General features: G+C 45.5%; 1 protein-coding gene across 1 annotated transcript in view; it reads right to left on the reverse strand.

The window, feature by feature from the left end:
• Positions 1–241: 241 nt before the first annotated feature.
• The window catches only part of th (tyrosine hydroxylase), a 65,304-nt gene continuing 42,718 nt past the window's right edge, over positions 242–22,827 (reverse strand). The window contains exons 6-13 of the mRNA XM_070898572.1: positions 21,374–21,424; positions 17,604–17,749; positions 15,559–15,694; positions 6,901–6,970; positions 5,056–5,112; positions 4,798–4,893; positions 2,661–2,794; positions 242–401 (exon numbers count right to left, since the gene is read on the reverse strand). Coding sequence (XP_070754673.1) covers positions 242–401; positions 2,661–2,794; positions 4,798–4,893; positions 5,056–5,112; positions 6,901–6,970; positions 15,559–15,694; positions 17,604–17,749; positions 21,374–21,424 — 850 coding nt within the window. The remainder of the gene's footprint in view (positions 402–2,660; positions 2,795–4,797; positions 4,894–5,055; positions 5,113–6,900; positions 6,971–15,558; positions 15,695–17,603; positions 17,750–21,373; positions 21,425–22,827) is intronic.

Genomic DNA, 22,827 nt, shown 5'->3' on the forward strand with positions numbered 1-22,827 from the left:
TAAATGGGCTGCATACTCGCTATGAGCCCATTTTGATTATGGCAAATACCAATTTCACCCCCCATGATTCTTCTAACATTGCACCATTAAGCAGGCAAAGAATGAAATATCCACCCAGCAGTGAAGCAAACCTTCCATTTGCTTGAAGCTAAAATTCTGACCCACAAATGATGAAGCTTACAATGCAGCAGCAATATAGACGGAACACAGCTGCCTTCTGTGACATGCGTAGAGCCAGAGGTTAGGATAATACATCCAACGCATCAGCCAGCATCTTTAGCTCATCCTTCAGATTGTCCAGCGACTTCCTGATTTTCTGAGGATTGTCCAGTACTTCTATGGTCTTGGAAAATGGGTCATATTTCACTGAAAACGGCCGCTTAATACTCGCTGCATACTTTCTATAAGCACAAAAGTCACATTTCTGTCAGAAATAATGATCAGTGCATACAACTGTTTTGATTCAGGTGACTTATGACGAGTAATGCATATCGACCAAACTTTCACACCATAACCTTTTACTTTTCAGAACAGTCTTGATCAAGGAGCATAAAATCCACAAAGATTGAACTGCAACAAATTCAAAATAAAATTAAGGGGCAAGTTGTGTTTGACAAATTTAATAGAGTTTATTGAGGAAGTGACCAATTGGGTTTAAACGTATGTGTTTTTTGCCCTAAATAGTAAGGGCAAAAGTGGCCCCAGTCCTGACCCCTGCTCTACACTTCCAACCCTTTCCAATCGAGAAGTAACCATTTGCCCTAACCCTTTGTTTCCTGTTGGTTAACCAAAATCTACCTATACTGCTACATCTCCTCTGCTACATACACCTGAATTGTTGTAACAAGTTTCCTGTAACACACCTTATCAAACACCTTCTGAAATTCATGCATCTGAACATATCTAGCCAGTCACTTTGTCAGAAAAACTCTTATTATATTTGTCAAACATGACTTGCCTTTAATAAATCTGAGTTGGATGTCCTTGATTATCCAAAATGCTCTCTAATTTGATCTCAATGTAAGAATTTGCCCTCAACTGTTGATAAACTAATTGGGTTATAGTTACTTGATTTAGTCTTCTCTCTATTATAGAACATTACAATAGTGAATACACTTTAAAAGCACTTCATTAGGTGTAAAGCGCTTTGTGGCATCCTGAGATTGTGAATGGCACTTCATAAATGCAATTTCTTTCTTTCATTTAACAGACCTGTTACTGGCTGCCCTCCAGTTCACCTGGTACAATTTGCATACTGCAGGAGGATTGAAAAATTGTGGTCATTGGCTCTGCTGATAGCTTTCTGACTTCCTCAACAGCCTAGGGTGCATACCATAAGGGATTGACCTTCCTTCTAATTTTCTCTCCAATTTTGGGGAATCACCATTGAGCCCATCTCTGACCTCACCCATTGGGGATGAAATTTACCTTCACCCGAAATGGGTCGCACCTTCCGCTCCAGAAGTGTTTCCTCTGCCAGGTGGGATGAGGTCGACTCTTTCAGTAAATTCAGCTCATTGTCATTTTTTTTTTTGGCGGACTGGAAGTCGGTCATAATGGGGGCGGAAGTGGAGGCGGGACGGAGTCTCTGTGCTGTAAGTCAGTAGCGGAGCGGAGGTGACGTCACGACGCGTGTGTAATGGAGGTGCGGGAGATCAGCGGTGCACCCTTTGATGACATACTTAGGACAGTTGGCAGCAGTGGGGCGGAAGTGGAGCCCGCCAGAAAAATCCCCGAGGTGAATTTCGCTGGCGGCGGCCATTGGACCGGAAGTCGGTCCGCTCGATTCCGCCGCCTGGCTGCCACTTTCTGCTGGTATGTGGCCTCTTTGGGAGTTGAATTTCGGCCCCATTACCTCTACACAGTCATTAAAAAAAAATCAGGGATTCCTGGATAGCGATGAGGATCAGAAACCATGGCTTAGTTTTCTTTCTCTAACCCAGGAATGCCGAGGCCAATTGTCCCCAGGCCTTAATCACAGAAGAGAAAAAAAGTGGATGGTAAAGCACCTCAAACTGATATCACAATTCCTCTTATCACTGGGATATAAATGGTGCTCAGAAAGGCTGGAGAGCACATCCAATAAAGAATGATGATTGCTCCATGCCTTGGAATAATATTTTTTTTACTTTAGGAGGTAGGCGTCACTGACAAAGGCAGCATTTAATGCCAATTCCTAGTTGCCCTGAGAAGGTGTTGGCGAGACTTTTTCTTGAATCATTGAGCGGTTTGACACAACCAAGTGGCTTGCTAGGTAGACCACTTCAGAGCACAGTTACGATTCGACCACATTGGTGTGGGATTGAAGTCACATATAGGCCAGACCGGGTAAAAATGGCAGTTTCCTTCCCCAAAGTACATGTGAACCAGTTGGGTTTTTATGACAATCCGACAGATTCAAGACCACTTTTAATGAAATTAGCTTTTTATTTCCAGATTTTTAAAACTACCATGGTGAGATTTGAATTTATGTTCTCTGAATTATTAGCCCAGGCCGCTGGATTACTGGATTACTGGTCCAGTAATACCATCCTACCAAAAATGAAGTGATAATGAATAGGAGAGACCTTTAGTGAATTACCCGTGACATCAATGCAAATGTTTTGACCATATTAACTGCGTATGCACTGCACTGTTGCACTTTGACAAAAACCTCTTACCTCAGTTTGTCGATCGCATCATTAAAACTTTCAGATACAAAATACACCGGCTGGTACATCTGATCCTGATAGGGCTGTATCGCAGCAGCGTTGGGGTCAAACTCTCGCAGCTCGGGTGCATCAGACAGCGCGTGCTACGTACAAAACATTCAGAGTCCGTATCAGGCGAAAATCGGTTTAAAGTGTAATGCAGGTTTGATATTTGATACATTAAGGAACAGAAAGCCTCAAAAACATATAGAATTTTGCACATAATATTTTAAAAAACGCAACGCATTGTTCCTCCTGACCAGATCCCGGAAAACAGATGCATTTTAAAACACATTTTTACCAGGTGCTGACTTGTTGACTCTTGCTTTGTTACAGAGGTTCCATGGGTGCAAATAACCATTTGGTATCTTGCCAAATTGACACATTCTTCATGTGTAATCCCACATTGGCAGACTTTTCAAGTAGTAGGACATCAGAACCAAGCCCAATACTGTCTTCACCGGATGCACTTGGGGCTGGATTAGGTGGGGCGAAACAGGAGAGGAAGAGTGCCTCACTAAGAGGGCAATCAGAGAAGAGGTGAAAGCCCTAAAAATTGCAAATAGGTTTGAAACTGAGGATCAACACAGAATAGTAAATATTCTGAATGACTGCCTCCAAATATTTACAAGAGAAGACATGAACAACATGCTCTCTCCAAAAAGAGATAATCAATGACGTGATATAAATGAGATGTAAATCTGAGACAGACTCAAACAAATAGGTCCCCAAGAAGCTACAATATTTTCCTCAGAGAGCTGAGAGAGACCAGGGCAATTTGTTCGGTGTTGACAATCATTATGAAGGAATCACTGGACACTGGGGAGATACCAGAAAATTGTACACAGGCTAGATTATCAAGAGTAAACCTGAGGATTATCTGCACAAGAGTTAACAGCAGTCAGCATGCATTCAGAAGGGGAAGGTGCTGGCAGACCAATCTCCTCAACCTCTTTAAGGAAGTGACATCCTAAATGGATCATGGAAACATCTACGATGTGGTGTGGTCTTACAAAATGCTTTTGAAAAATTCTATATGAAAGGCTATTAGTCAAACTCAAAGCTATGGAGATTCAGGGTAAATCCTGAACATGGATAAGGATTGTTTTTTTTAAATTCATTCATGGGATGTAGGCATTGCAGGCAAGGCCAGCATTTATTGCCCATCCCTAATCGCCCTTGAGAAGATGGTGGTGAGCCGCCTTCTGGAACCGCTGCAGTCTGTGTGGTGAAGGTGCTCCCAAAGTGCCGTTAGGGAGGGAGTTCGAGGAATTTGACCCAGCAACGATGAAGGAATGGCGATATATTTCCAAGTCAGGATGGTATATAACCTGGAGAGGAACTTGCAGGTCATGATGTTCCCAGGTGCCTGCTGCCCTTGTCTCTCTAGGTGGTAGAGGTCGTGGGTTTGGGAGCTGCTGCCAAAGAAGCCTTGGTGAGTTGCTGCAGTGCATCTTGTAGATGGTACACACTGCAGCCACGATGCACCAGTGGTGGAGAGAGTGAATGTTTAAGGTACTTAATGGGGTGCCAATCAAGTGGGCTGCTTTGTCCTGGATGGTGTCAAGCTTCTTGAGTGTTGTTGAAGTTGCACGCACTCAGGCAAGTGGAGAGTATTCCATCACACTCCTGACTTATACTATGTAGATGATGGAAAGGCTTTGGGGAGTCAGGAGGTAAGACACTTGCCGCAGAATACCCCGCATCTGACCTGCTCTTGTTACCACAGTATTTATGTGGCAGATCCAGTTAAGTTTCTGGTCAATGGTGACCCCCAGGATAGTGAATGAAAGGTCAAAATTAAGTGGGGTAAAATACTGTGTGACGTGGCCCAGGGCTCAGTTTTGCTGTTTCTCCCCAGTTTCCAGGTTGGCATGTGTGACGCCTACTAAGGCAAAGTACCGGAGGGCTGGCAGTGTCGGTACACGCAAATCAGGTCATTCCCTAACGTGAGTGAGGGGAAAATGGGGGAGAAAACCAGAAAATTAAAGTGTCACTCTTAAAAATACTCTTTAAACTCTAAATTGAGGAAAAAGAGTAACACGGAGAAAAATGATTGTTGAGAATTTATTTTTAAAAGCGAGCACATTATTACAGTATTACTTACAATTAGCTCACCGTAGGATGACAGCAGCCCAGCTCCATATGCTCTAATTTCTCCATTTTGCTTGCACAGTCCAAACTCCACGGTAAACCAGTATAGCTGCAACAGACAGGTTCCAAAGAACAATTACCCAGCCCTGCTCCGTGCAGTGTGAGGGCGTAATGATGTCATCTTGGGGGTGTTCTCTTTATATTGCTTATTTGAGAAAATAATTTAACAATCAACATGAATTGCATGCAGGTGTGAATACGGTAAACTCACAGTGGAAAGCTTTTCAATTTCTTCTTCAGTGGCTCCGAGGGAGGCGAGGCCAATGTTCTGAGGTGACAGAAAGAGTTAGACGGTACAGTAATCACAGGCAAAGTAACTTAACTGGCAATATAGGCACTGTTCACTAATTGGTGCTTTTCTTCTTCATTATTTAGGTCTTTTTTCTCCCATATTTAGAATCTCTACCCGTCCACTCATCTCTTTCCCAGTGCAAAACCAGTAACCTCCACCACCTAGAAGGACAAGAGCAGCAGGCGCATGGGAACACCACCACCTCCAAGTTCCCTTTCAAGTCACACACCATCCCGAGTTGGAAATTTTTTTTGCCATTCCTTCATTGTTACTGGGTCAAAATCCTGGCAATCTCTACCAAAATCCAAAACTAATTCCACTGCCCTGCAATCTTCCAATAGCCCTGTATCTTCCTCTGCTTCACATCTTTATCTCCTTTTCCTTTAAAAAATGCAACAGTCTGTTCCTCACTCTCACGTTGAAATTAATGACCCTTCATCATTGACTCCCCAACCAGAGGAATTAATGTTTTTCCATTCATCCTATTAAAACTTTTCATAATTTTAAAAACCTTTATTAAATCTCACCTTAGCCTTCTCTGCTCCAGTGGAAATATTCCCAGTATCTCAGGTCTCTCCTCATAACAAGTACATTCTCATCCCTGGCATCAATCTGGTGAATCTACACCTTCCACACTCTATAGTTTTAAGGTCCTATCTATAATGGAGCATGCAAACTACATCCAGTACTCGAACTGTGGCCTCATCATCCCATTGGCTTACGGTCATGGGAAAGGGAGAAGCAAAGAAGGCAGCTGAATAATAGTAAGGAAATCCAATAGCTCCTCACACTTGTTAAAGATGATGGTGGAGGGGGCAGGGAGAGGACTTTAAGATGATTGGTGGCCAAGTAGTTCCAGAATTGGAACCTGGCAGCACATTCCACAGCACTGTGAAACTAATTCTTAAACAATTGGGTTGGATAATTGTCAACATCTCAGTTGTAAAGAATGGCTTCTGTACCAGTTCTGAATTCTATAACTAATTGCAATTATATTCTTATGTCGAGTGAATAGGATACATATATCATAACACACAGGTAAAGGTATGTCTTCCCTTTTTAGATCAAAGATCAGCTTCTACCTGGAAACAATTCAGCAAAGTGCTGGCGCTACCAGTGTTATGGAATCCGTCCCATTTATTTTGCAGGACAGATAAGATCAGCCATGATCTTATTGAAAGGCGGAGCAGGCTCGAGGGGTTGTATGGCCTACTCCTGTTCCTATTTCTTATGTTTTTATGTTCTTATACCACAACACCCCAAGACAATATAAGATCAAAATCACACAGATCATCGTAGATTGATACATCACAGAGGAGGCCATTCGGCCCATCATGCCTGTGCCAGATCTTTGAAAGAACTATCCAATTAGTCCCATTGCCCTGCCCTTTCCCTACAGTGCTGCAATCTTTTTCCCCTTCAAATATTTATCCAATTTCTTTTTGAAAGTTATTATTGAATCTGCTTCCAACACCCTTTCAGGCAGTGCATTCCAGATCATAACAATTAAATGCGTAAAAAAAATTCTCCTCACGCCGCCTCTGTTTTTTTTGCCAATGATCTTAAATCTGTGCCCTATGGTTACCAACCCTTTTGCCAGTGGAAACAGTTTCTCCTTATTTACTCTATCAAAACCCTCCATTATTTTGAACATCTCTGTTAAATCTCCCCTTAACCTTCTCTGTTCTAAGAACAAGAACCCATTGAATTCTCCTCATTCTGCTGTACATGATAAATATTCACAATAGAGGAATCTGGAACTACCTGAGAAAACTGTGCAAATGTCTTGTCAGCCAGTATGGGCACATGTCCCAGCAGCTCATGGCAGCAATCCCTAAATTTGAACAGTAAGAAGATTAATGTCATCCAATTCTGTTATTACACCTCCATCTTGATCAATACATTCTTGAAAGAACAATTCTTCACGACAATATTTTTACTTAGTTTTTTCCTCCAAATTCCTCTGGCAGCACTGGGTTCTGGTGGAAGTTAGTACCGATGTCATTACATGCCCTTCACTCCCTTGGTCAACAGACCATTCTTCGCATGTGAGCCCAGAAAGTGAATCCCTGAAATTCCTGGGCTTTAAGTAGGCACGATGGATGATTTCCACCTGGGGGAGCCAGGAATTTGGGATAGAATCCAGGATCCCACCCTGTTTGCACTGGCTCTTTAAATTCCAGCTGGGAGGATCTGTGGATAGATCTTCTGCCTTCTCTTACTAAGTCAGGAGGGTGTGTCTGGGAGAGTTTCCAGTTGGAGATAAGACAGATTTTTGAAAGATAAGGGAGTCAAAGGTTATAGGGAGTGGGCAGGGAAGTGGAGCTGAGGCAAAAATCAGATCAGCCATAATCTTATTGAATGGTGGAGCAGGCTCGAGGGGCTAGATGACCTACTCCTGCTCCTATTTCTTATGTTCTTATGTTCTACCCAGGGAATGCCATCCCTAAAAGACATCAATGGACTCTCTCCAGCTGAGAGCTGGCATGAGTCCGACTGAGGGCCTTAGGAGGCCTCAAACCAAGGGTCCTAAATCCCAAAGGGGATGGATTATCTTCCTCACAAGGCCTGCTTGTTCCATTGGGAGCAGAAGATATAAAGAGTTTATTTGGACGTTCACTAGCTTCCTCTCTGCATGATGCTGCTCCAACATATTGTTGATATTGCTGGCTGGCATCACAGAAGTACCCTTGCAGGCAGGATGCACTTGCCCTGGCAATACAAATGACCCCATCTTTATAATTTGGGATAAAGTCTGCAGCTATCAGACTGGAGGGGAGGGTGGTGGTATGGAGGGGGTTGGGGGGTGGGTGAGGGGTGTTGAGGGTCTGCTCTGTTATACTTGTGCCACAAAGTGGTTCCCTTGTAATTTCAGGGCCTCAACATTGGCCCTTGGAGGTACCACAGGTGAGCCCAACTTGCACACACCTAACATACACACTTCCAGTAGGAGCTCCAGGATAACAATCAGTAGTGGAAACCATGTCTGATCCTTTTCAACCCTATCTTGTACAGAGCTGTCAAGGCCAGTTGCAGTGGCCTCACTATTGACTGGCTAAGATCAGCTAACTCAGCACTGTCTAAGGGTCAAGCCTGGGACTGGGACCAGACAATACATTATCCAATGTGGCATCAAGAAGCCCTTTTACTTATTTGAATAATTAAGGGGAGGTAAATCTTAATTGTTATTGTTGGTATGGGTCCACTGTGACTGATACCCACAATCTGTTGATTAATATACAATATAATAAGACAACTCCCCTGATGGTCTAATGGGGAATAACATTAACCAATGGAAGATCGCTAGTTCATTTCCTGGTCTGTGTTGAGTTAGCAGATCCCAGCCAGGATGCCAGTTGAGGTGCTACAATTAGCCTCATTAGTCACCCTGATGAAAGTACCCCTGTGGTATCAAGTAAGGGCAAATGTTGGCTGTGATGTCCACTGCTGTCAATTAGACTATGGACATAGCATCAAGGCTTACACATGAATAATGGGCACTTGGGTGAGTTACTGGAGGGTGACCAGAGGCTATGGAACTGTAGCCCATTAAAGAATGAGTGACCTTGGGAGAGAAGGAGTGGAGGGATGTCAGAAAACTGGAATTCTCTCCATATCTCTCCCTTTTCAGATTACTATGTCCAATGTTTTCCTATCAATAATGTCCGTATGCCTGATACTAGACTCCCAAAACAAGCGCTCTACTCAGAGCTTCAACACGGCAAGCGAGCCCCAGGTGGGCAGAGGAAATGCTTCAAGGGCACCTTCAAAGCCTCCTTGAAAAAGTGCAACATCTCCACCGACACCTGGGAATCCCTGGCCCAAGACCGCTCAAAATGGAGGAGAAGCATCCAGGAATGCGCTGAACACCTCGAGTCTCTTCACCGGCAGCACGCGGAAGCCAAGCACAAACAGCGGAAGGAGCGTACGGCAACCCAAGCACCCCCACCCACCCGTCCCTCCAACCACTGTCTGCCCCACCTGTGACAGAAACTGTAGATCCCGCATTGGACTCATCAGTCACCTAAGAACTAATTTTAGTGTGGAAGCAAGTCATCCTCGACTCCAAGGGACTGCCTAAGAGAAAGATCAATAAGCACTATAAGTTACCTCAATTAAGCTATGTCTGAATAAACACTTGCAACGATGTGGTAATAACCAACTGCTTTTATTTCCAAGATCCTTTAGAATATTATATCAAAGAAAATCGAAAGAAATACAAGAAAAGTGTTGCAATGTGCTCTCTCTTATCAGGGGCCCATCTAGTGTTAACAATATGCAAGTACCACAAGATATACCCTACAACTGCTTAAAAGGGTTCAGTAGGATGAATGTTGCCAGCTTAGAACCAGGATTGGTAAGCTAATAGGAAGATTTTTCCTGGGTTTCAGGGCAATTCTGTCATCTTGTACTGAGATACCTTCTTCTCCAGAAACCAAAAGAGTTTGGGGCCGAAATTCAGCCCCGCCCCAAACGGGGCGTACCTTCCATGGGCTGGTGTGGAGATACCAGAGAAATACACATCTTTGAATTTTTTTTGTGGTGTTCCAGTCGGCCGCGGGGCGGAAGTGCCCTTGCAGTGGGCCCGCCGCCCTGACCAGTCATCATCGCCACGCTGACCCGTCGCAACGTCCTTCCCCTTCAGTTAAAGAGGACTGCCGCTGAAAACACTACAGCCACTTTAGTGGCAAACGCTGGGCCACCAGGGAGGGTTTCAGCTGAAAGAGGGGTTGCCAGGCTGCCTATTGGCAGCCTAGCCGAATCCACGGCCATAATTGTCGGCCCGACCTGGCAGTCGGCAGACAAAAAAAAGGTCGTCAGCGGCAGCGATATCTCCTCTTCAAGGGCAGCCCCGCTGCCAAGCCACAGAGAATGTAGGCACTGACCGGTGGCGGCGCCGCTCCTGCAGGGCAATTCCAGGAAAGGGGCAATTTCCCGAGGGGCAATTTCGGTAAGGGGTCGCCACCTGTCGGTAAGGGGTCGGTGGGTCCCATACCCCACTACAAACCTGAGGAAGGGCAATTTTTTAAATGGCGGCCCATCCACGGAGCCTCGGCGGCCAGTCTGCACCGATCCATGACCGCTGCTTTCAGGCGGCCAAGGGTCTTATTCAGCCCCATTGTCTCTCGTCCTATTGGTCCTGGGGAGTCACATGCTTAACATGCAAATTACTATGTCAGAAACCTCACTGTTGATACGTGATTGACAATTCCTAAGCTCTATAAAAGACAGGAGTCATCAGTTAATTTCTCCCCATGCCCGCTATTGCGTCCTTCACGACCTGATATTGTTTGAATTACCTCAGCTTCTGGATCTGGTTATCATGTTAGGTACAATATATTTTCTTATTTAGGTCTTCATCAAACTATCCTATTCTTTTTATAATAGAAGAGGAAAACAGACAAAACAAAATCATGAAGTAAGCTCAAGAAGCCTTAAAATTAACAGTCATTCAAACTGACAGAATACCGGCATCAATCCCTGTCAAAGGAATTCAGCAGTCCGAAGAGTGTCAAACTCAATTATCAGTAATGGGCAGGTACGATGCCTATCAAATGCCTGCTTCAGAACACAATGTTAATAGTTGTCGGTCCTGCCTTGGCTTTTCACTATGCCCTTAGGCTCTTCCACTCCCTGACCTTCAAAGAGACATGCATGATAAACCTAAAAAATGCAAAACAAACATGGAATGCATAGATTTTCTGCCTTAGACTGTGTGTCTACTTCGACAGCTTATTGCCTTACCTAGTTTAGTGATGTGTCCTTATCAGTCTCTACAGCACATATCAGTGCTGATAAATGACCCTATGGGGTCAATAACTCACCAACTCCCCTCAGCTCCTCCAACGTTCTTGTGCTGTTTGTCAAATTGGTGTTGCAAAAGGGATCTTCTATCTTTCTCACTGCCCCAGTTCACTAGCCTTACTTGTCCAGATGATTCTAGCTGATCCACTCTTTTTCCATGCCTACTGATACCACAATGCTTCTGTCAACTCCCAATCCCGATTTCAAGCTGCACCAACTTTCATCCCACTGAAGTCAGCTTTGTTTATTGCTGTGACATTCTCCCCTGTGTACCCTGCCTCATCCAGCCATTACCAAACTCCTACACCTCTGTGGTACTGATCAGTACCAGGCACGCTACAGAGCTCCACTCACCTACTCTCACATCATTCTGCTCTGAGGCAATACTAAAACTGTCATGGATTTCCTCAGTCAGGCCTCCAAAGAAGTTGTTTTCCTGCATCTTGAATTGAACAAGTCTCCACAGATCGAGCCTCCTTTAGGAGCATTACTGACAGTAAGTGTCCTTCCACTTGGCATTACCAAACACTAACTGCCTTGGTCCCTGCCTGTCAATATTCTTCTCACATTTTATTCCTTTTGGGATACTAAATTGTGAAAAGTCTATTGATTCCTTACTCATCCAGGAGTCTGAGGTAATCATCAATAGACCTTTATCACCTATGAGATAGCTTCATACAGGACTTTCCCATCATTCACCATCTCGCAATGTCCTGTCCTATCCTGAGTTGGTACAATTTTGAGCCATGGTAGCTCCATACCTGGGGCAGCCTAAGACCTATTCAAGATCCTTTCAGTCAGGACACCTTGCATATTTACACTGACAGGCACGCCCATCAATGGCCACTTCACTCTATTAACCACATATCTCCCCCGACACAGGAGCAGCATGTGCCTCTGCTCAAGGTTCAAACTGAATCTTTGGCTTTGGATGTGCCTCATCCTACTCCTTATGAATGGGAACGGGTTATTTAGATTTAGATGATATGAAAGGAGTGGAAGATTGGGGGGATTTACCAGTTGAAGGTCTACTAAATCAGAATCTCAAGTTTCCAGAAACTTTTAATTTAAAGTTTCCACAGCTTTGGGTCTCATGATTCCAGAGGTTCCTGACACGCTTCCTACAAATTTCTCATAAATCCCAGTATTTTATGTTCCCAGGGCTTCTTTAATGCAAGTCATTCACTGGGACATAGTCAACACCATCTGTGGTGGGGGGCTGGTGGGGGTGGGGGTAATGGACTCAGAAGTTATAAAATGCTAAGATCCAAACTGACAAGGGTTACAGTGCCACTGAAAGTTACTTTGATTCAGTTTCAAAGAGTAAGGGTCCGAAATTGCCCCCTTCCTTAAGGCCTATTACCGCCCCATTGTCAGGCACTTGCCGACCCCTTACCGTCCGGCGGTGACCCTTTTCCATCCCGCGAGGGGAATTGCCCCTCACCGGTCGGTGCCCATGACAGCTTACCCCGGCAGAAAGCTGCCAATGGCTGAGCGGCGCATCCGCCCTTAAAGGGGAGGGCGCACCGTCGCGGCCGGCACTTTATTTTAATTGTCGGCCAACTCTGCAGTCGACCCGACAATTGTGGCCATGGGTTCGGCCTAGCCGCCAACAGACAGGCCGGCACCCCCTCTTGGTTACCAGTGGCCCGGTTGAAACTCTCCCTGGTGGGCCAGTGGTTTTGAAGTCGACCTTGCAACGCTCCTTCCCTTTAAGTGAAGGGGAAGGACGTTGATACATGCCAGCATGACGTGGTACGTCCATGTTGCGCTGACGTGCTCAGCGCGGTGCTGATGACACTGCCCGCCTTCCACTACCCTCCCAATTCACTTCCGCCCCTCTGACCCCCAAAAACCACCCCGATGATTTTTTTTAAAGAAAAGAGGGCAATTTCCCTCTATTCCCTGCCCCATCGATTCGGGCGTTAATTCATCACACAATTTGAATTATCCGCCCCAAACAGGGCAGGGGTCAATTTCTGCCCCTAAACCTTTGGTTACAAGGGGATTTACTATTTTGCTCCTCTTCGGCATTGTGAGTTTTCAATAAATTCCGATGAGTGGTCACAGTGCACCTCAATGCACCTCAGCCTCCAACACATTTGAACAACTGGGTTGTCAGCCCCATGCACAACACATGATTGCAATGGGCTAATCCGATTGCTGAATAGCCAGAAGTAGCTGAAACAAAAATACGAGAAAAAAAGTATCTGTCTGTACAAGACAGCAGCCAGGACACCATAACGGAAAAGTGGGAGACTTGTAGGAAAGTCTGAACATTTTTGGAGGGTTTGGAGTTTTAATCAGCACACTTGCCCTCAACTTCCCTGATGCTCCCTTATGCCTCAACATTCAGTACTTGTCAGTACTTGTCTGAGCTTGTTGGGGTCTATGCAGCTACATTCAGATCTTGCCTGTCTTAAAGACAATGGGCTGCTAATGTTCCTTGTACTCGTTGATAATGAGCCTTCTCACAAATTGATATTAATCCTATCAGATTATTTACTAGTACTTGTCATGAAGCACCAATCATAATGTCTGCTAGTTAAATATTGTTAAACTGTTTATATGAGAACGTTTGTTGTGTACACATATCCACTGTGGCCAACTGTAAACCAAAGGAAAGTCTTGACCATGAGGAGGGTTGCTATTTGAGGGGGTTAAAGGTTTGCAGGGAAACCTGGCCTACTAAAGTATACTGACTGCAGTTAGAAAGCATATGGAGTGAAGAGCTAGAATTACAAATTTAAATCTACCATGAAAAGACACACCTCACCCTTACTTGTACACTCCACCCCCTGCAAAATTCCTAAAGCAGGAATTAAATAGTTCCCCTGCATGACATATCATTCAGTTATTTATTTCTGGTGAACTGGAGATGACATTTTTTCCCCCACGTTTCTTCCCATCTTTTCTGAAGATGTGACATGCTGGGCACGATGTGGGTTCCATGTTGCCAGTTGCCTCTGGTACCTCATTCAAATGGCAATTCTTCATGAGTGAGCTTAGACAGTGAGGGCATCACTTTGACTTTAGACGACTGTGCGATATTAGCGTGGCCACTCGTTAAACGATATTGGTTTCCATTGGTATCAACCCGCTATCACATGCTTTACACTATCGGCCAAAGTCAAACTGACCCCGGCCTGAACTTTCCCATCAAAAAACGGCTGGGTTTGGAGTGTGGGTGTAGTTAAATTGTTAAAAATGGGATTCCTGACCTGATCCTGCCTCCATCCCGCCCACTTCCGGTTTTACCGGTGGCAGGATGGGCGAAGGTTGACCAACCCGCTCCTAGGGGGCAGTGTGCCAATTTAAATATTGTAATGAGGCTAGAAGCCTCTATTTTTACTTCCATTTTGTGTTTAACTGCCTGGGAACAGGTTTCACACAATTCGTGAATCCTGGCAGTTAAACTGAGGCGGGTATCTGCTGCATCCAAGAGGTAAGTGGCTTTATTCCTACCTCCTGGATCCAGGGTCCCAAGCATACCCATCCCTCTCGATCAGAGATTCCTGTGCCAGGCCTCCAATTGCATTTCCAGACCTCCCCCCATAATCCCAGGCCTCCGGCGCCCCCTGTCCTCACCACAGCCAATGATGAGAGCAGCCCTGATCCTCCGGCCCCACCGCCAATGCTCCGGCACCCCACCAACCCCCCCGATCCCTGGGAAATCACCCCCCCCCCCGCGTAATTCCACCACGATTCCTGACCATCATCCATCAACTGCTGATCCCCAATTCCCTGCCGATCCTGCAAACCGCCCGCCGATCCTCTCTCCCCCTCCCAATTGCCGAGCTCCGCCAATCCCCAACCCTCCTCCCGATTCCCAAACCCCCCCACCCCGCTTACTCCTGACCCCCCGCCACCCCCCGCCGATCTCTGCCCCCGCCCCCAGCTGATTCCTGGCCCCCTCCCGATTTCCGATGCTCCCATCCCCGCTGTTCCCCGAATTCCCCTCCCGCGATCCCTCCCCTGGACAGACCCCTCGCAACTAAGGCCTACCTGCCTACAGCCAGCCAGCCTCTCAAGCTAGCTGGCTGTGGGTGGGAAACCAGGGCCTCACATTCAAATTAGGCCCTGACTGTAAATACGTCAGAGCATGCGGTAAACCCGGGTTTCCCGCCCACCTGGAACCCAACCCCAACTAGCCTCCCCGGAGAAAATTCCGGCCCCCGCGTCTGCCATGGCAAACATCCCAGCTGAGGCCTATCCTCCCCTCACTCAATACCCACTTGTTGACCTTTTTGTGAAGATCATTGGATAGAGATTAGGATCTGGCTGATTTCTCCATTCCCTAGCCCATGGGTACTGAGGCCATTGGTAGCATGAGATTTTTTATATGTATTGTGCATTGTGCATGAAGCAACAGTCACAGGTCAGTCCATCTTGCGCAATAATGGCATCAGACATTCATAACCAGAAATAAAAATGTAAAATGCTGGAAATTCACAGCAGGTCTGCCAGAATCATGAAGAAAACGGACAGGGTATCTGGCTAAATCCTCAGGTGCTGAAAGACCTGCTGTGCATTTCCAGCACTTTCTTGTTTCATTACAAATTTTTAGTATTCATTTCCAGAACTTGCAAGCTGTGTTTATTTTAAATGTCAACTTACGGTTCAGGAGTGTGCATTGGCGAGGAGGCATGCCTTACGTATTGAGTACACTGGAAAACCCGAAAGGAGAGGCTCGCCAGAAAGTCCCGGGCCGAAAGTAACCCGGCAACAGGCCACAGCACAAACCCCGAGTGTTCTGGAACGGAATCAAACACATGTTATGCCAAATCACAACATGTCATAAAATTAGCAGCAATCTTTTCTTTGGTTATATAAACATGAAACTTTTGATTTTATGAGTTTATAGATGAAAATTATTACAGGATATAGAGGCCTAGACATTTGATGGTGCACGTCCATTTTTCCGGTGCTAAATGGGCCCACAAGCCTCCAATATGGAGTGCAGGAACTCACGCTAATTATGGTACAGGCAGAAAAATCGGCGATCAGGACCCTCAGCTGAATCAGGTATTAGACACTTTGCATATGCAAACAATGGACCCACTCTGCAATATAGATTTACTCTGAAGCAGCAAATGACAGCACCGGCTGCATTGAGGAAAACATATATATATGTGGCCTAACGGGGGTTATAAAGGCCACTGCAGGCTGCCACTAAAAAGGGAAATTTGTTAAGAAATACTTTCCACGATGTGGTGTTGGGAGTATCACGAGTGTTCCTCCCAGCCCCACATTCAAACCACCACAGATGGCCACCATTCACCCTCCACCACATCGATCACAGCCATGATTGCTGCCATCGGTACCCTCCCTCCCGATCTCTTGCCCCTCCCCCTCCCCGGTCACAACCCTCCTGGTTTCCCCCAGTCCTGATCACTACCTCCCAGTCACCCCCCCACCCCCCACCCGGCCTTCTCTCCTGTGCGTCCCCTCTCTTGGGTCTCTTGAAGGACTTAACTGAGGGCCACTGCCAGTGTTGCAGCGTCCCAATCATCGAGGCTTCTTCTCTGGTGATCTGCCTGGAATGCCCGTTACGTGTCTGCAATTCGCTGGTTCGATGGTAATGAGGCTGGAGACCCAATATTAGGTGCGCACTGGGCCTATCCATTCAGGTGCATGGAACATTCCTTGCAGCCTCCATTCCCCCCCCCCCCCAACCCCCTTCCGCATCCCTGTTTTTGAGCATGAACACATTTTTCCCCAATAATTTTAAGGCAGCTCTCCTGATAGCTTAGGTGCAGTTCACTGATCCATATGGAACTGGATCTCTACATACCAAGAGCAATCAGGAGTGGAAAACTTGACAGATGATCCTTCACAGCCTAACATCACCTTGGCTGAGATTGTTAAAGGTGCTGTTACACTGGCATGTGATTCTGGCGTGCATTGGTGTGAAAGTGTAACTTTTTAAACTTTGTTTGGATTCTTTTTAAGTTACGAGAAAACTGACAATCCTTGTCATTGGCTTCTAACACTATACAGCCTGAGGGCAGATGTCTGTACCTACATCCAAGCATGTATGTGGACAGCTCCTAGGTGGCTGACCTCAGTGTGACCTGCAGCAAGGTGCAGTGAGCAGTAGAACTCCAGTCTGACAACGTTGCATTTATTACATGGAATTTGTTTCATTTTTAGTCTGAGACTAGTAGCTGTGTATGTCTACAGCAAAAAACTGAAATCAATGCTATTACAATATAATTTAAAAGAGTAAGGTTGAATTGATCCGATATGTCCTATTATGTCACAAGTCTCGATGATGCCTACAGATTCAAGCACTGAACTTCAGTTTATTAGCTGAAGAATTTATGAATCATAATCCCAACTTCTTTAGCCCCAAAATTGGCTCCAAAATTGGAGCCTTCAGCCATCTAGACCCTAAGCTCTTCTTTGCAATTCCCTTCCCAAACCTCTTCACCTCTCCACATCCTTAAAAACTCAGCTTAAAACATACTTCTTTGACCAAATGTAACCTATCACAATGTCTCCTTCTTTGGCTCGGTGTCAAGTTTTGTTTTATAACGCTCCTGTGAAATGCCTTGGGACGTCTTACAAACTGTTATATGAATGCAAGTTGTTTATGTAATCAAAATGTTTCAAATATTAAGTCTCTTAGATCAGATATTAACATTTCATTTAGCACCAACCTTTCAAGAAGCAGGAGACATCCTCAAGTTGTGGGATGTTGTCTTTGTTGTAACAGCATCGTTTCTCCAGCAGTTTGAAGGCCTCCAGGTGTTCCATACAAGCATGTGTTGGATACAGAGTCTTCAGGTTTGTGTATACTTCTCTCCTGTTGGACAAGAACACACCAAAAAGGTCAACAACGCATGCGGTTAACTCAGCCAGCACTAGACGATTCCAAGGTCTTTTGCTACAACGGTGATCTGCTCTTTCTTCCTAAGCTACTGATGCAATAAGGATAACGTTAAATATAGTATGTGGTTCCAGAAGTGCAGCACTGATTATGAAGACTCGTGACACCAGTGTGCTGCTCTCCCCTGTTGTAAGAACATAAGAATTAGAAGCAGAAGTAGGCCATTCGGCCCCTTGGAGCCGGCTCCATAGTCAATGAGATCATGGCTGATCTACTACCTCAACCCCACTTTCCTGCACTATCCCCATATCCCTCGATTCCTTTAATATCCAAAAATCGATCGATCTTGTCTTGAATATACTCAAAGACTGAGCCTCCACAGCCCTCTGGGATAGAGAATTCCAAAGAGTCACCACCCTCTGATTGAAGAAGTCTCTCCTCATCTCAGTCCTAAATGGCCAACCCCTTATTCTGAGACTGTGACCCTTGGTTCTACACTCCTCAACCAGAGGAAACATCTTCCCTGCATATAACCTGTCAAGCCCTGTAAAAATTTTGTATGTTTCAATGAGATCATGTTGCATTTTGCATAGGATTACATAGGATATACAGCACAGAAACAGACCATTTGGCCCAACCAGTCTATGCTGGCATTTATGCTCACTCGAGCCTCCTCCTGTCTTTCTTCATCTAACTCTATCAGCTTAACCCTCTATTCTCTTCTACCTCATATGCTTATCTAGCCTTCCCTTAAATGCATCTATACTATTCACTTCAACCACTCCCTGTGGTATCAAGTTCCACATTCTTACCACTCTTTGGGTAAATAAGTTTCTTCTGAATTCCCTATTGGATTTCTTGGTGACTATCTTATATTGCTGGCCTCAGTTATGCTCTTCCCCACAAGTGGAAACATTCTCTACATATCTACTCTATCAAAACCTTTTGTAATTTTAAAGACCTCTATTAGATCACCCCTCAGTCTTCTTTTTTCAAGAGAAAAGAGACCCAGCCTGTTTATCCTCTCTTGATAGGTATACACTCACATTCTTGGTATCATCCTTGTAAATCTTTTTGCACCCTCTCCAGTGCCTCTATATCCTTTTCATAATATGGTGACAAGAATTGTACACAGTACTCCATGTGTGGTCTAACCAAGGTTCAATACAAGTTTAACATAATTTCTCTACTTTTCATTTCAAACCCTCCAGAAATAAACTCAAGTGCTTGTTTTTTTTTAATGGCTTTGTTGACCTGTACCACTACTGTCAGTGATTTGTGTATTTGTACTCTGAGCTCTCTTTGCTCTTCTACCCCACTTAGATTTGTATTTTCCAAGTAATATGTGACCTCCCCATTTTTCTAACCGAAATTTAATACCTCACATTTATCTTGTGTTGAATTTCATTTGCTAATTATATGCCATTCTTCAAGTTTATTAATGTTCCCCTGTAATTTGTTGCAGTCCTCCTCAGTATTAACTATCCCCTAGTTGGGTATCATCTGCAAATTTAGAAATTGTGTTTTTAATTCCAAAGTCTAAATCGTTAATATAAATTGTGAACAACAATGGTCCCAGCACTGATCCTTGTGGAACACCACTACCCACCTACTGCCACTGTGACTAGCTACCCTTTACCCTTACTCTCTGCTTTCTGTCTTGCAACCAACTAGCGATCCATTCTGCTACTTGTCCCCTAACTTTGCATTTTCTGACCTTGTTCATCAGTCTATCAAGGCCTTTTAAAAAATCTAGATAAATTACATCTACTGCATTACCTTTGTTTACTCTCTCTGTTACCTCTTCAAAAAATTCAGTGAGCTTGGTCAAGCAAGACTTTCCCTGCATAATACCACTGCATACCCATTTAAAAAACTCAACAATCAAAGGTGACCAATGGCCAAAGGTGATAAATGTGGGTCTCCAATACAACTCTTTTGATTGGAGAAAATAAACATTAACTCAAGTGCCCCCTGATTTGGGGGACACTCCAAACACTTTCAAACAAGTGCCCTTTTTTTTTGTGTTTGTTTTTGTTTTTGTTTTTTTTGGGGGGGCACTAAAAGCATAAATTTACAAGTGCCCCCTATAAAAGGGGAGGGGGACACTAAAACTGGCAATTAAAACAAATTAAACTTTAAAGCATATAAAATCAAATTAAAATTTGGTTGCCGGGGGTGATAATGCATTCCAGTCCCTCCGCCGCCCACCTCTCGCAGAAGGCCGCGTGCGTACCGGTGGACACCGCGTGCTCCATCTCTCGGGACACCCTGGCCCGGATGTAAGCACGGAAGAGAGGCAGGCAGTCAGGCTGAACCACTCCCTCGACCGCCCGCTGCCTGGACCGGCTGATGGGGGGTCTCCAATACAACTGGGTCTCTGGTGGTTACCAGCTGTGCACTAAAGTCCCATTGACAGCAGGAGACCTAATTAGCCATCAGCAGAATGTAGAAATGCCATAAGGCTGCTTCCTTGAGTTTGTGCTGAGGTCAATTTAGCACAATCACCACTGGGCTGGCTGAGATCAGCTAACAAAGAACAGACCCATGATTGTACCTGGAATTTTCCTGACATTTATGGCTCATTACCAAATGAGGAGGTGCATTTGACCAGTGGCCCAATGACAAAGCTGCTTTTCTGTAGTTCTTAATCTGCGATCACAGTTCAATTTATTGAACAGTGTCTATATAGGTTAGAAACTACGGGGCTGAAATTGCCCTAAACTGTACCTCCCGTTAGTGCCTCTGGGGGATGCTAATTTGGTGCGAAACTGTTTTGCCCGGGGCATGGGGAGGCGAGGGGGGAGGGGGTCCCAACCGGCTCCCGTGAAATTGCGTGGGAGTTAGCGGGGGTGCGAACACGGTAGCACCGCGCCATGTTAGTAGCGCACTGGGCTGCTGCACAACCGGCAATGACATCATCGCTGTGCGCAGAACCATTTTCCGCCTCACGGTGGAAATTTCCTAGCCCCTATGAGCCTTGCGGGTCGGAAGTTAAAGGGGAGGGGAGGTGTGCTGCGTTGCATAGCACCATTTTTTTTCTTCGGCCGACTCACTGGTCGGCCTGTGCTCCAGCGATGTCGCGAGTTCCGGGCCGCGATCGTGCAACCCCGCATTCTGTTTGGGTGCCGGCCTGTGGCCATGATACCACACAGCCCTGGTGGCCCAGTGGAGGCCATCAAATGGCCTGCAGAGTTCAACGGAAAGGGAGTGGCGTTGGAACGCGTCAGTGATACACATGCATACTGATAGAATTGCCTTCTTACTAGCAAGTTCTTCCAGGTTTCATATATGGACAAGATTAGGTACAGAGGGGGTGAAATTCCTCCTGTAGATTATTTAACCCAAGCAATCAATGTGGAACAATCTGCCAGGACGGGTAGTAGAGGGGAAATATCAGTGACATTCGAAATAAGGCTGAATAGCAGAACAGGAGAGATGGGGAACAAGAGCAATGAGCTTAATTAGGCCAAATGGCTTTTATTGACCTTGATATTTCTTATGACTATCCATTTTATATTCACACCCATTTCTTTCACTGACAGGAAGAATTTTATCTCTATGGAGTCTCAGTAGAAAATAATAACGAAGTAAACTAACCAAGTCGCAATTTCCTCTGGGGTGTATTCTACTCTGGGGATTGACTCACCCCTGTGGAGACAAGAGCAGTTAATACTCATGGTTTTACATCACTACAGTAAACAAGGAAATCAGTGAAAGAGACGGTACATATTCTAATTACATTAGGAGCGGGTCCGGTGTAGCCGGGGTTGGTGGCGGGTCCCAACCTTGCTGCTGGCTCCAGCCCACTCTGTGAAATGATTTCCCCTGATTGGGCTTGTTGAGCCCGTCCAACGCGTTTCCTGGCCAATGGAGGAAGCGTGTCTGATGACATTGAGGTGCTGCAAACACTGACAAACACTGCACAAAGGTGCAGGGCTGCACCCAGGCTCTCCCATCATTCCCTCCGAGTCACAGCATGCAGGGAGGTTCTCTTCTCTTCCAATAGGCGGAAGAGACCTCTCTAGGACCTCTCTAGGACACTAACTCAGCCTAGTTGCACATTGCACAGGAGGGCACAAGTAGGGGTGTCGTCAGGAGGACCAGGGTGCAGTGGCGCAAAATGATCTCAGTAGATCACGGAATGTCACTGCAAAGCCGCACTCAACCTCATCCTGCTGGGCCACTCATCACATCCCCATCACTCTGCCTTCCTTACCCTACTCCTGCACATCCTTACTCACACCAACTCACCTTGCACTTCCACCCATCCCTGTCTATCTATATTATCACTTCCCTTCTCACTAGCCACCCCTCACACTTACCTTCATCCTTGTCCAATCAAATCAACTAACAACACACAAGGGTAGGCACTTGGGTCTTTTAGCCAATGTTCATGTAAAGCTTCTTGTGAATGTGCTGTCAAACATTGAAATCTTTATTTTCAACACTTTGTGTTCTTGGACAGATTTGTGTACACCTTTGGAAGTGCCTTAGTGAGTTGTAGTGAATGGTGAGACATAACGGTACCCCCTAAAATGGTCATGAGTGTGAAAGGAATGGCTTGAGCAATGTAGGGATGTTTTCTGGTGCTGGTGTGCGTGGTGCCAACCTGGCACATCATGTGGCAGCCAGGATGTGCAATGTTAAGTGAAGTAAATCTGGCCATGGTAAGGCCATCCCTGGCCTCCCGGGCAGCAATGTGGTCGGGTGCTGATGCGCTGTGTCCTGTGCAGCATCAGGTGATTGTGGAAAAGGTTGGTGTTGTTGTTGGTACTGCTGGTGTGCCTGGTGCTGCTGGTGTTGGGGCTGATCATGGTGGGATTCTGAGGACCAAGGTGAGATAGTTTAAAGGGCATCAATGCTAATGTAATAGATGGCAGGTGAACTTGAGATGACAGAAGCGATCTGTCACTGGTAAGAGAGGTTGTTGCAATGAGGTGACAATGGATAGAGAGTTTGCTCCAAACACTTGCAAGCTGCATATAGTTCAATTTGTCTTCCAAATGCAGTAAGCAAAATCGTTTGATCTAGGAAAGCGAACAGCTGTAAAA

The sequence above is a fragment of the Pristiophorus japonicus genome, chromosome 14, assembly GCF_044704955.1.
Source record: "Pristiophorus japonicus isolate sPriJap1 chromosome 14, sPriJap1.hap1, whole genome shotgun sequence".
Classification (NCBI taxonomy): domain Eukaryota; kingdom Metazoa; phylum Chordata; class Chondrichthyes; family Pristiophoridae; genus Pristiophorus; species Pristiophorus japonicus.